Raw genomic sequence first — 14,846 nt, 5'->3', positions numbered from 1 at the left:
TATTTTCTGGGTCAAGGTTGGGCTTTTTCAAGAGAGGCTTTATTTATATTTATTATTAGTCTGTCACTCCTCAGCAGGCCAGGCTTGATCCTGTTTGTGGGTGAGTCCCAGAAAGAGGGCCAATTATCTACACATCCTATCTTTTGGGAGGGGCAGAAAACAGTTTTCAACCAGCGATTGAGTTGTGAGACACTGCTGTAGAGCTCATCACTCCCCCTAACTGGAAGGGGGCCAGTGACAATTACTCGATGCCGACACATCTTTCTAGCTGATTTACATGCTGAAGCTATGTTGCGCTTGGTGACCTCTGACTGTTTCATCCTAACATCGTTGGTGCCGACGTGGATAACAATATCTCAATACTCTCTACACTCGTTAGCTTTATCCTTAGCCAGCACCATCTTCAGATTAGCCTTAACGTCGGTAGCCCTGCCCCCTGGTAAACAGTGTATGATTGCTGGATGATTTGTTTTAAGTCTAATACTGCGGGTAATGGAGTCGCCAATGACTAGGGTTTTCAATTTGTCAGAGCTAATGGTGGGAAGCTTCGGCGTCTCAGACCCAGTAACGGGAGGAGTAGAGACAAGAGAAGGATCGGCCTCAGACTCCAACGCTGCATAATGAGGAAATCCGGTTGACAGTTTCTGTCGGCTCAATGAGCGAGAAACCATGAGAAAGTTGTCCGGCTGCGGGGACCGTGCGATGGGATTTATACTAACGTCACTATCTGTATTTACTGGTGGCTCAGACGCTGTTTCATCCTTTCCTATACTGAAATTACCCTTACCTAACGATTGCGTCTGAAGCTGGGCTTGTAGCACAGCTATCATCGCCATAAGCTGCTCGATCTCCTGTTTATTATGAGTACAGCGACTGCAATTAGAAGGCATCATGTTAATGTTACCACTTAGCTTCGGTTGTTGGAGGTCCTGACGAACCATGTCCAGATAAAGCGTCCGGAGTGAAAAAGTTGAATGAAAAAAAGTTGAGTGAGGGAAAAGCCAAAAATATAAACGGTAATTAAAAAGTAAAAACCGTAAAGTTGTCAGGTAGCAAAGTAAGGTTGGCAACAAAACGCACAAAACGACCAGCAACACGTAAACAAGTCTGCAAGTTGTTAAACATTTTACTTGACCTTGTTTCAATGTTAATAGTAAAATGGTATGTTTGAATAAAATGTGAAGCCACAGTCCAACAATTCCTGCCAGAACATTGACTACTCCTGGTATATGAAGGCTAATGCCTTTCAGTGAGAACAAGTCTACCATCCAGATGCCTACCTCAATGTCCCTGCTTAGATTTGGAAACAAACTGTGGTCGATTCAGCTGAGCTATCATGCCAACACATTTAGACTTGCTGTGATTTTGAGATTTTCTCCATTGCCAAGATAATGGCCTATCAAGAAGCTGATCAAGAAGCTAAACAGCATGATCATTACATGGGTGCACCTTGTGGCAGGGACATTAAAAGGCCATAATGTCACAGATGTCCCTAAACTTTGAGGAAGCATGCAAGTGGCATGCTGACTGCAGGAATGTCCACTAGAGCTGTTGCCAGAGAATTTAATGTTAATTTCTCTACCACAGCTCAGGACCTCCACATCTGGCTTCCTCACATGCAGGATCCTCTGAGACCAGCCACCCAGACAGCTGATGAAACTGGGGGTTTGCAAGCTGAAAATGTCTGCACAAATTGTCAGAAACCACCTCAGGGAAACTCATCTACGTCCTCACCAGGGTCTTGACCCTACTGCAGTTTGGTGATGTAACCAACTTCAGTGGGCAAATGCTCACCTTCGATGGCCATTGGCACGCTGGAGAAGTATGTTCTTCACAGAGGAATACTTGTTTCAACTCTACCGGGCAGATGGCAGACAGTGTGTATGGCGTCGTGTGGATGAGCGGTTTGCTAATGTCAATGTTGTGAACAGAGTGCCCCATGGTGGGGTTATGGTATGGGCAGGCATAAGCTACGGACAACAAACCGTTGTATTGTATTAATGTAAATTTGAATGCACAGAGATACCGTGACGAGTTCCCGAGGCCCATTGTCATGCCATTCATCTGCCGCCATCACCTCATGTTTCAGCATGATAATGCACTGCCCCATGTCGCAAGGATCTGTACACAATTCCTGGAAGCTGAAAATGCCCCAGTTCTGGGCCTCCCGGGTGACGCAGTGGTTAAGGGCGCTGTACTGCAGTGCCAGCTGTGCCACCAGAGACTCTGGGTTTGCGCCCAGGCTCTGTCATAACCGGCCGCGACCGGGAGGTCACAACCCTAACTTTAAAAAAAAAGTATGTCCTTCCCAGTCATTTGGAATCCGTAGATCAGGGCCTAATGAATTTATTTCAATTGACTGATTTCCTTATGAACTGTAACCCAGTAAAATCTTTGCAATTGTTGCATGTTGGATTTATATTTTTGTTCAGTGTTTTTATATATATATGAATTACTTATATATATATTTACATACAGTGGGGAGAACAAGTATTTGATACACTGCTGATTTTGCAGGTTACAAAGCATGTAAAGGTCTGTAATTTGTAAAATCCAGAAAATCACATTGTATGATTTTTAAGTAATTAATTTGCATTTTTGCATTTTATTGCATGACATAAGTATTTGGTCACCTACCAACCAGTAAGAATTCCGGCTCTCACAGACCTGTTAGTTTTTATTTAAAAAGCCCTCCTGTTCTCCACTCATTACCTGTATTAACTGCACCTGTTTGAACTCGTTATCTGTGTAAAAGACACCTGTCCACACACTCAATCAAACAGATTCCAATCTCTCTACAATGGCCAAGACCAAAGAGTTGTGTAAGGACATCAGGGATAAAATTGTAGACCTGCACAAGGCTGGGATGGGCTACAAGACAATAGGCAAGCAGCTTGGTGAGAAGGCAAGAAGTTCAAGATGACAGTCAATCACCCTCGGTCTGGGGCTCCATGCAAGATCTCAACTCGTGGAGCATCAATGATCATGAAGAAGGTGAGGGATCAGCCCAGAACTACACGGCAGGACCTGGTCAATGACCTGAAGAGAGCTGTGACCACAGTCTCAAAGAAAACCATTAGTAACACACTACGCCGTCATGGATTAAAATCCTGCAGCGCACGCAAGGTCCCCCTGCTCAAGCCAGCGTATGTCCAGGCCCGTATGAACGTTGCCAATGACCATCTGGATGATCCAGAGGAGGAATGGGAGAAGGTCATGTGGTCTGATGAGACAAAAATAGTGCTTTTTGGTCTAAACTCCACTCGCCGTGTTTGGAGGAAGAAGACGGATGAGTACAACCCCAAGAACACCATCCCAACCATGAAGCATGGAGGTGGAAACATCATTCTTTGGGGATGCTTTTCTGAAAAGGGGTTGCACCGTATTGAGGGGAGGATGGATGGGGCCATGTATCATGAGATCTTGGTCAACAACCTCCTTCCCTCAGTAAGAGCATTGAAGATGGGTCGTGGCTGGGTCTTCCACCATGACAATGACCCGAAACACACAGCCAGGGCAACTAAGGAGTGGCTCCGAAAGAAGCATCTCAAGGTCCTGGAGTGGCCTAGCCAGTCTCCAGACCTGAACCCAATAGAATATCTTTGGAGGGAGCTGAAAGTCCGTGTTGCCCAGCGACAGCCCCGAAACCTGAAGGATCTGGAGAAGGTCTGTATGGAGGAGTGGGCCAAAATCCCTGCTGCAGTGTGTGCAAACCTGGTCAAGAACTACAGAAAACGTATGATCTCTGTAATTGCAAACAAAGGTTTCTGTACCAAATATTAAGTTCGGCTTTTCTGATGTATCAAATACTTACGTCATGCAATAAAATGCAAATGAATTACTTAAAAATCATACAATGTGATTTTCTGGAATTTTGTTTTAGATTCCGTCTCTCACAGTTGAAGTGTGCCTATGATAAAAATGATAGACCTCTACATGCTTAGTTAAGTAAGAAACACTGCCGATTTTGCAGCTTATCAAATACTTGTTCTCCCCACTGTATATGGTACCAGTCACAAGTTTGGACACACCTAACCATTCAAGGGTCTTCTTTATTTTTGCTATTTTCTACATTGTAGAATGATAGTGAAGACATAACTATGAAATAACACCAAAAAAGTGTTAAACAAATCAAAATAGAGTTTTCCAAGTAGCCACCCTTTGCCTTGATGACATTGAGTTCCCACATATGCTCAGCACTTGTTGGCTACTTTTCCTTCACTGCGTTCGTAACCATCTCAGTTGGGTTGAGGTCGGGTGATTATGGAGGCCAAGTCATCTGATGCAGCACTCCGTCACTCTCCTTCTTGGTTAAATAGCCCTTTTATTTTTTTAACTAGGCAAGTCAGTTAAGAACAAATTCTTATTTTCAACGACGGCCTAGGAACAGTGGGTTAACTGCCTTGTTCAGGGGCAGAACAGATATTTACCTTGTCAGCTCAGGGATTCGATCTTGAAACCTTTTGGTTACTAGTCCAATGCTCTAACCACTAGGCTACCTGTCGCACCATTACACAGCCTGGAGGTGTGTTTTGGGTCATTGTGCTGTTGACAAACAAATGATAGTTGCAAACAAGATGGGATCGTGTATCGCTGCAGAATGCTGTGGTAGCCATGCTGGTTATGTGTGCCTTGAATTCAAAATAAATTACAGACCGTGTCAGCAGCAAAGCACCCCCACACCATCAAACCAGCTCCTCCGCGCTTCACGGTGGGAACCACACATGCAGAGATCATCAGACAAAAGGACAGATTTCCACTGGTCTAATGTCCAGTGCTCGTGTTTCTTCTTATTATTGGTGTCATTTAATAGTGGTCTCTTTGCAACAATTAGAACATGAAGGCCTGATTCATACAGTCTCCTCTGAACAGTTGATGTTGAGATGTGTGTGTTACTTGAACTCTGAAGCATTTATTTGGACTGCAATATGAGGTGCAGTTAACTCTAATGAACTAATCTTCTGCAGCAGCAGTAACTCTGGGTCATTCTTTCCTGTGGCGGTCCTCGTGAGAACCAGTTTCATCATATTGATTGATGGTTTTTGCGATTGAAATGCTCCAGATTGACTGACCTTCATGTCTGAATAGAACTTCCGCACTCAACAACCCGGTCGCATTCCGCTTCGCTCCACAGGTAGTATCACATTTTCATTTCATTTCATTACAGCACAACAGTTTGATTTGTTTGATCATAGCTAGCTACATAGCTAGCTACATAGCCGTCTGTGTATCAAAGATAATTGTGTAGTCTAGAGCGATTTTCTAGGTTAGCTAGCCAGCTATTGTCGTTCTTTTAACGCAACGTAACGTAATCAACACTGCTAGCTAGCCAGCTAGCCCCCGAATAGCAGCACTGTAGAAACTATTACACTCAACGGAACGACTTGATTAGTGTAGTGTCAACAACGCAGCCACTGCCAGCTAGCCTACAAAGTCAACAACGCAGCCACTGCCAGCTAGCCTACTTCAGCAGTACTGTATCATTTTAATCATTTTAGTCAATAAGATTCTTGCTACGTAAGCTTAACTTTCTGAACATTCGAGACGTGTAGTCCACTTGTCATTCCAATCTCCTTGCATTAGCGTAGCCTCTTCTGTAGCCTGTCAACTATGTGTCTGTCTATCCCTGTTATCTCCTCTCTGCACAGACCATACAAACGCTCCACACCGCGTGGCCGCGGCCACCCTAATCTGGTGGTCCCAGCGCGCACGACCCACGTGGAGTTCCAGGTCTCCGGTAGCCTCTGGAACTGCCGATCTGCGGCCAACAAGGCAGAGTTCATCTCAGCCTATGCCTCCCTCCAGTCCCTCGACTTCTTGGCACTGACGGAAACATGGATCACCACAGATAACACTGCTACTCCTACTGCTCTCTCTTCGTCCGCCCACGTGTTTTCGCACACCCCGAGAGCTTCTGGTCAGCGGGGTGGTGGCACCGGGATCCTCATCTCTCCCAAGTGGTCATTCTCTCTTTCTCCCCTTACCCATCTGTCTATCGCCTCCTTTGAATTTCATGCTGTCACAGTTACCAGCCCTTTCAAGCTTAACATCCTTATCATTTATCGCCCTCCAGGTCCCCTCGGAGAGTTCATCAATGAGCTTGATGTCTTGATAAGCTCCTTTCCTGAGGACGGCTCACCTCTCACAGTTCTGGGCGACTTTAACCTCCCCACGTCTACCTTTGACTCATTCCTCTCTGCCTCCTTCTTTCCACTCCTTTCCTCTTTTGACCTCACCCTCTCACCTTCCCCCTACTCACAAGGCAGGCAATACGCTCGACCTCATCTTTACTAGATGCTGTTCTTCCACTAACCTCATTGCAACTCCCCTCCAAGTCTCCGACCACTACCTTGTATCCTTTTCCCTCTCGCTCTCATCCAACACTTCCCACACTGCCCCTACTCGGATGGTATCGCGCCGTCCCAACCTTCGCTCTCTCTCCCCCGCTACTCTCTCCTCTTCCATCCTATCATCTCTTCCCTCTGCTCAAACCTTCTCCAACCTATCTCCTGATTCTGCCTCCTCAACCCTCCTCTCCTCCCTTTCTGCATCCTTTGACTCTCTATGTCCCCTATCTTCCAGGCCGGCTCGGTCCTCCCCTCCCGCTCCGTGGCTCGACGACTCATTGCGAGCTCACAGAACAGGGCTCCGGGCAGCCGAGCGGAAATGGAGGAAAACTCGCCTCCCTGCGGACCTGGCATCCTTTCGCTCCCTCCTCTCTACATTTTCCTCCTCTGTCTCTGCTGCTAAAGCCACTTTCTACCACTCTAAATTCCAAGCATCTGCCTCTAACCCTAGGAAGCTCTTTGCCACCTTCTCCTCCCTCCTGAATCCTCCTCCCCCCCCCCTCCTCCCTCTCTGCAGATGACTTCGTCAACCATTTTGAAAAGAAGGTCGACGACATCCGATCCTCGTTTGCTAAGTCAAACGACACCGCTGGTTCTGCTCACACTGCCCTACCCTGTGCTCTGACCTCTTTCTCCCCTCTCTCCAGATGAAATCTCGCGTCTTGTGACGGCCGGCCGCCCAACAACCTGCCCGCTCGACCCTATCCCCTCCTCTCTTCTCCAGACCATTTCCGGAGACCTTCTCCCTTACCTCACCTCGCTCATCAACTCATCCCTGACCGCTGGCTACGTCCCTTCCGTCTTCAAGAGAGCGAGAGTTGCACCCCTTCTGAAAAAACCTACACTCGATCCCTCCGATGTCAACAACTACAGACCTGTATCCCTTCTTTCTTTTCTCTCCAAAACTCTTGAACGTGCCGTCCTTGGCCAGCTCTCCCGCTATCTCTCTCAGAATGACCTTCTTGATCCAAATCAGTCAGGTTTCAAGACTAGTCATTCAACTGAGACTGCTCTTCTCTGTATCACGGAGGCGCTCCGCACTGCTAAAGCTAACTCTCTCTCCTCTGCTCTCATCCTTCTAGACCTATCGGCTGCCTTCGATACTGTGAACCATCAGATCCTCCTCTCCACCCTCTCCGAGTTGGGCATCTCCGGCGCGGCCCACGCTTGGATTGCGTCCTACCTGACAGGTCGCTCCTACCAGGTGGCGTGGCAAGAATCTGTCTCCTCACCACGCGCTCTCACCACTGGTGTCCCCCAGGGCTCTGTTCTAGGCCCTCTCCTATTCTCGCTATACACCAAGTCACTTGGCTCTGTCATAACCTCACATGGTCTCTCCTATCATTGCTATGCAGACGACACACAATTAATCTTCTCCTTTCCCCCTTCTGATGACCAGGTGGCGAATCGCATCTCTGCATGTCTGGCAGACATATCAGTGTGGATGACGGATCACCACCTCAAGCTGAACCTCGGCAAGACGGAGCTGCTCTTCCTCCCGGGGAAGGACTGCCCGTTCCATGATCTCGCCATCACGGTTGACAACTCCATTGTGTCCTCCTCCCAGAGCGCTAAGAACCTTGGCGTGATCCTGGACAACACCCTGTCGTTCTCAATTAACATCAAGGCGGTGGCCCGTTCCTGTAGGTTCATGCTCTACAACATCCGCAGAGTACGACCCTGCCTCACACAGGAAGCGGCGCAGGTCCTAATCCAGGCACTTGTCATCTCCCGTCTGGATTACTGCAACTCGCTGTTGGCTGGGCTCCCTGCCTGTGCCATTAAACCCCTACAACTCATCCAGAACGCCGCAGCCCGTCTGGTGTTCAACCTTCCCAAGTTCTCTCACGTCACCCCGCTCCTCCGCTCTCTCCACTGGCTTCCAGTTGAAGCTCGCATCCGCTACAAGACCATGGTGCTTGCCTACGGAGCTGTGAGGGGAACGGCACCTCAGTACCTCCAGGCTCTGATCAGGCCCTACACCCAAACAAGGGCACTGCGTTCATCCACCTCTGGCCTGCACGCCTCCCTACCACTGAGGAAGTACAGTTCCCGCTCAGCCCAGTCAAAACTGTTCGCTGCTCTGGCTCCCCAATGGTGGAACACACTCCCTCACGACGCCAGGATAGCGGAGTCAATCATCACCTTCCGGAGACACCTGAAACCCCACCTCTTTAAGGAATACCTAGGATAGGATAAAGTAATCCTTCTCACCCCCCTTAAAAGATTTAGATGCACTATTGTAAAGTGGCTGTTCCACTGGATGTCATAAGGTGAATGCACCAATTTGTAAGTCGCTCTGGATAAGAGCGTCTGCTAAATGACTTAAATGTAAATGTAATGAATACTTTGATGGCCCAGTAAATTAGAAGGATTCCTTTGGGAAGCCAAGCAGACAACGCTTCCTGGAACTACATCCCAGTAACTACGCTACTTCTAAATGCTGTGCCTCATTTTGAAACTTCAATTTGAAAATACCATGTTTTAAAAGATATGTTATGACCTGATTTATGTAGTTTAACATGTATCACGTTAAGTACTTTTGTTTACAAAGTGTTACCGGACTTGTTGGCCCAAGCTTAGCTCCAACTTGAGGAAAACGCAGGCAAAAAGAGTGAATTTAAAATAGTGTTTGTTCGTTCAAATTGTCTCGTACAATGTCTGACAGTATTCAGACCTCTTGACTTTATTTTGTTACAGCTTTATTCTGAAATTGAATAAATTCCCCCACCCCCCATCTACACACAATACCCCATAAATGACAAAGCAAGAACAGGTTTTTAGAATTGTTTGCTAATTTAATAAAAATATCACATTTATATAAGTATTCAGACCTTTACTCTGTACTTTGTTGAACCATCTTTGGCAGCGATTACATCATCAAGTCTTCTTGGGTAGGATGCTACAATCTTGGCACACCTGTATTTGGGGAGTTTCTCCCATTTTTCTCTGCAGATCATCTCAAGCTCTGTCAGGTTGGATGGGGGAGCGTTGTTGCACAGCTATTTACAGGTCTCTCCAGAGATGTTCAATCAGGTACATGTCAGGGCTCTGGCTGGGCCACTCAAGGACATTCAGAGACTTGTCCCGAAACCACCCCTGCGTTGTCCTGTTGGAAGGAGAACCTTCGCCCCGGTCTGAGGTCCTGAGCAGGTTCTCATAAAAGACTAGTCTCCCAGTCCCTTCTGCTGAAAATCATCCTCACAGCATGATGCTGCCACCATCATACTTCACCGTAGGAATGGTGCCAGGTTTCCTCAACATGTGACGCTTGCCATTCAGGCCAAAAAGTTCAATCTTGGTTTCATCAGACCAGAAAATATTGTTTCTCATGGTCTGAGAGTATTTAAGTGCTTTTTTGGCAAACTCCAAACAGGCTGTCATATGCCTTTTACTGAGGAGTGGCTTCCATCTGGCCACTCAACCATAAAAGCCTAATTGGTAGAGTGCTGCAGAGATGGGAAAACCTTCCAGAAGGACAACCATCTCCACAGAGGAACTCTAGAGCACTGTCAGAGTGACCATCGGGCTCTTGGTCACCTCCCTGACCAAGGTCCTTTCCCCAGATTGCTCAGTTTGGCAGGATGACCAGCTCTAGGAAGAGTCTTGGTGGTTCCAAACTTCTTCCATTTAAGAATGATGGCGGCCACTGTGTTGTTGGGGACCTTCAATGCTGCAGAGAGCTCTACGGACAATCCCTTTGACCTCACTGCTTGGTTTTTGCTCTGACATGCACTGTCAACTATGGGACCTTATATGGTGTGTGCCTTTTCAAATCATGTCCAATCAATTGAATTGACCACAGGTGGACTCCAATCAAGTTGTAGAAACTTCTCAAGGATGATCGATGGAGATTGCTGAGGATTTTTAAAATCAATTTTTGAATAACAAAACGTAACAAAATGTGGAAAAAGTCAAGGGGTCTGAGTACTTTCCGAAGGCATTGTAAGTGCTCTACAAAACCATGTACCTCCTTGCTCATATTATTTTTTTCCTATCATAGTAATGTCAGCAAATAGTGAATATTGTCTGATTAAAATATTGTATCTGATTTGTTTTATGTAGAATAATTAAATGATTCCCAGAGGAGAACATCTAATTTCTTGTTGTATGCTGAAATTATTAAAATAGATGTCCAATTATGTTTTTGATATTCCAGTTATTGTGGGCCTGGGGGAATGCTAATTTGTTTATGAGTATTTGTTTATCCAAGCCGGTCTATAATTTGAACCCTGCCTAGTTTCCTCATAAAGTCAAGCTTGCCTCAACAGTGATTTGTGGTGACCTAAAATCCAAATTGGAGCGTGTATGTACATATTGTCCCAGTAGATGGCAGTGTAGTGAATTTCCACTTTTAAATGCAACCAACGTTAATTTGATGGTGCATACGCCCCCAATGACGCTTACGAAGGTAACCAATCAGGAATAGTCTGTTGTCTGCTACCCAGAAAGAACTGTTCGTAAACTTGAACCATTTCCTGAAGCAGGCTGTGTGCTTTTCAAGCTAATTGGAGAAGGAAAAACAACACAATGTCAATAACTATTTTGAATTCTACGCACAGGTAGGCATACGTCTGCAAACGTTCATTTAAATGTATGTTTAGTCGACGAGGACGCCGTGCATGTAGCTAGAGTTTAACGTTAGCTGGCTAGCTTTATGTGGGGATTTTTCAGAAGATACTGACAATACCGTTACGCTTGTTAACACTGAGCTGCACTGGGGTCTGAACGCAATCATGGTTACACTTACATTACATTACATTTAAGTCATTTAGCAGACGCTCTTATCCAGAGCGACTTACTTAGACACCATGTAACGAGTATGTGTATAAACCCTGGATGACTGACAGAGGGCTTTGTATTGAAGCTACCACACAGCCATCTTGGTACTCCTCAATTGTAAAAAAAATATTTTTGGAAGCTATAGAAATGCATTTATATTCTATTATATACCTTAATGCATACTTTTACAATGTATTATGTAAGCCTAACATAAAAAATATATATAACATTTGCACTCACTGTATATAGACTTTGTTTTCTTTTTTTCTACTGTAGGTTTTGTTCATTTCATGTGTAACTCTGTGTTGTTGTATGTGTCGAACTGCTATGCTTTATCTTGGCCAGGTCACAGTTGCAAATGAGAACTTGTTCTCAACTAGCCTACCTGGTTAAATAAAGGTGGGGGGGAAAAATCCTTCAAGTATCTATTTTTTTAAAGTACATATGTTATGGCCCCACTGCAACATAAAATACTTAAATACATGTAATTTTGTGCCTGAAACTCTTCATTGAAATGCAATAGAATTCCATTCATTGTAATGGAGGACTGATCCTATTTGGGAGTGCCAATATGGTCAGCTGGTGGCTTTAAAGCCCAATACATAGCATCCGCAATCCAGGGTTTAGATACCGGCATGAAATGTAACCATGATTGCGTTCCGACCCCAGTGCAGCTCAGTGTAAACAAGCATAACAGTAGGTTCTTCCCCCAGGCCCACAAATCCACTGTCAGAATAGATTGTCTAGCCTCCCGAGTGACGCAGTGGTCTAAGGCAGTCACTAGAGATTCTGGCTTCAGCCGGCCGCGACCGGGAGACCCATGGGGCGGCGCACAATTGGGAGACCCATGGGGCATCGTCCGGGTTAGGGGAGGGTTTGGCTGACAGGGATGTCCTTGTCCCATTGCACACTAGCGACTCCTGTGACGGGCCAGGCGCAGTGCAAGCTGACATGGTCGCCAGGTGTACAGTGTTTCCTCCGACCCATTGGTGCGGCTGGCTTCCGGGTTAAGTGGGCATTGTGTCAAGAAGCACTGCGGTTTGGTTGTGTTTCGGAGGACGCACGGCTCTCGACCTTCGCCTCTCCCGAGTCTGTAAGGGAGTTGCAGCGATGAGACAAGATTGTAATACCAATTGGATACCATGAAATTGGGGTGAAAAAGGGGTACTTTACAAAATATAATAGTTTGTCTGAGTAGACTGTGTTGTGTTGCTGCCCAATGGTGCTTCAACTCTCCATGCATGATTACAGTAGCTAATATCTTGACATTGCATTCATCAACCCATTGAACCTTGTTCACGTTGGAGTGACTCAAATTACATTTTTTGCTTATCTAATATGAATCTGGTATTTTTCCTGTGTTAACAGCCAAAAAGCACATGGAATCAAATTTCAAGCCACATTTCAAACCACCTTCATAGGTTTGAAATCCGATGCAAATCTGATTCCTGGCCATGCGAAAATCAGACTTTATTTTGCCCACAAGTGGTTTTTAGGCTGTTATTTGGCATATCTTACTTGCTAGCTACTCTGACAGTTTTGAAAAAAAAAAACATATGGTAGCTAACTAGCTTAATTGTTTACAGACACATGAATGGGCTAAAAAGCTAAACTGCTACCTAGCTAGCTAATTGACTGCTGTGGCTAGCCAAAAAATGACTTGTTTTGTAAGTTCAATAATCGTATCCTTTGAGGTGTTTAAAAGTGGTCTTACACTATGATTTTTAACATTCAAAGCAACTGGGAAACCTTCATGGCAGGCATTGTTGTCACCTTGGCTTGCTACATAACTCGTGAGTGATAGGAAGCACGAGCACCACCACCAATCAGCCTACACCACTGTACGCACACCCGTTGGTACTATGACAACTAGCGTAGACATGCCAGCAAATGGCTGCTGTCTGAACACACACGCACATCCTATTTGGTCAAAAGCAACTTGCTGTTTGGACCAATAATATGTATCTGCTGACTGCGGTTACTACATGCCACACCTACTATGCTGCGCCCACACCATTGAGGCTGCTATCACTCTCTGGTTCATATTCCAGCACAGTCGGTGGCGGAAATGCATCTACTTTGGATGCCAACCAGGGCTCGACATTAAGGCCGGTCCGGAGCAAGCAAAAAATAAATCACAATATCAAACAATTACTCTGCTCAGGCAGCTGTGCTGCCGCAGGGCAGTGTATGGTTGATATCCTGAGTAAATTGCCCATAATCCTATTTGCTAAAACCTGTTTAAATAATTATTTTATATTTACACAAAGCAGGAGAACAAAGGCAGAGTCCCACCAAAGCAGCGCAAAATATCCGGTCAGAATTGTTTTGTTTTTTCTTCTCCCTCTCGAATGTTGGATGATCTGGGCCAATAGCCAAAGTCTATTTTTATAGCAGACACTCGGGTGTCTGATTTTTGTAAAAGGCCAAATGTTCTATTTTCTCTCAATTTGAAATGAATATGACATGGCCTATTAAGAAACTCTTTCGGTTTAATTGCATGCTTAGATTTCTCCTGCCATGCTGTTTCATGATCAAACAATGAATGAATCAAACGGAGTCCTAGTTCTATCTCAAAGTTTTAAGTGCTTTTTTTAAATAACTCCAACACATGGGAGGCCTAAGGTAATAACGAGAGACAAAAGAAGCGATAGCAAGATATAAACATCGAATGAGAAGAAAAACAACAACCTTAAGACAGAAATTATGCATGCATGGCCAGAATATAAATCCTTCCTTGTTATTGCAAACCAAATGACCAAAAGCCTAATCCTACTAACTGAAATATCATTAAAGCATTAAGATAAATTAAAGTTACGAAGAGGAATTTCCAAACAATACTAACAGTGTTTAATGGCCTAAAGTTGAAGCTTTTAAATGGGAATAATTAGTCGGAGTATATGCTATTCTCATTCACATATTTTGAATTACAAATATTTTAGGCCACAAGAAGTGAAATTGAGCAAACAATGACGATATGGAAAAATCAAATGAGGAGTCAAAAGAACTTAGGCTACAGCTGAGGAATGCTTATGAAAGAAATGCATAGTTGGGCTAGGCCTATTTCCATATTATTTTAGCAATGTGCAACCTACCTACAACGCATATAGTAACCTAGGCCTAATATGAGCGGAGGATGAGGGGAAAATGTGAATCAGTTTATAATTATCCAGTTCTGAGAACAGCAGAGTTGCTCTGCAACCCATGATGATTTACAACCCATGTCAAGCCCTGCCAGCCACTGAAAACCCACCACCGAAGAAGAAAGAGGCTGGTAGCTAGATAGGTTAGGGGATACCGGTACACAGTGTGAAGGTTATTGTGTGCTGGTGTCCTAGCTTGCAAACCAAACTGATTTGAGCATTAAGCCCTGCAGTGTGAACAAGGCTTTAGTCTTCCAATTGCAAATTGTGTTTCTCCAAAGAGACTACTTTCTAGCTAGTCCTTATTATAATGCAAGGTAGAATAAAAAAGCTTTTTAAATAAATCAAGCCTTGTCTTCTGCCGGTTGTCCTCTAACATTGTGAGCCAATATAACAGTAGGGAGGTCAAATGAATTGGCTGCTGCACAGTCACTATGGGAGCACCTGGTTAAATTGGGCATAAGAACTTTTTTTTTTTATCTCAATGCTTAAACTAGTGATGGGGGGTCGCAGGACTTAGAACTCTATAAAAAAATGTATTTCTCAAATGGCACAAATAATTCGGTGGTAAATG

General features: G+C 44.9%; 1 protein-coding gene across 1 annotated transcript in view; it reads left to right on the top strand.

Annotated features, from left to right (window-relative positions):
* The first annotated feature begins 10,745 nt into the window (after positions 1-10,745).
* Positions 10,746-14,846, top strand: part of LOC118367165 (3-hydroxyisobutyryl-CoA hydrolase, mitochondrial) — a 44,350-nt gene continuing 40,249 nt past the window's right edge. The window contains exon 1 of the mRNA XM_035750270.2: positions 10,746-10,909. Coding sequence (XP_035606163.1) covers positions 10,878-10,909 — 32 coding nt within the window. The 5' untranslated portion in view covers positions 10,746-10,877. The remainder of the gene's footprint in view (positions 10,910-14,846) is intronic.

The sequence above is a fragment of the Oncorhynchus keta genome, chromosome 34, assembly GCF_023373465.1.
Source record: "Oncorhynchus keta strain PuntledgeMale-10-30-2019 chromosome 34, Oket_V2, whole genome shotgun sequence".
Classification (NCBI taxonomy): Eukaryota; Metazoa; Chordata; class Actinopteri; order Salmoniformes; family Salmonidae; genus Oncorhynchus; species Oncorhynchus keta.
The sequence above is the reverse complement of the archived record's forward strand: the minus strand, read 5'-3'. Positions and strand labels throughout refer to the sequence as shown.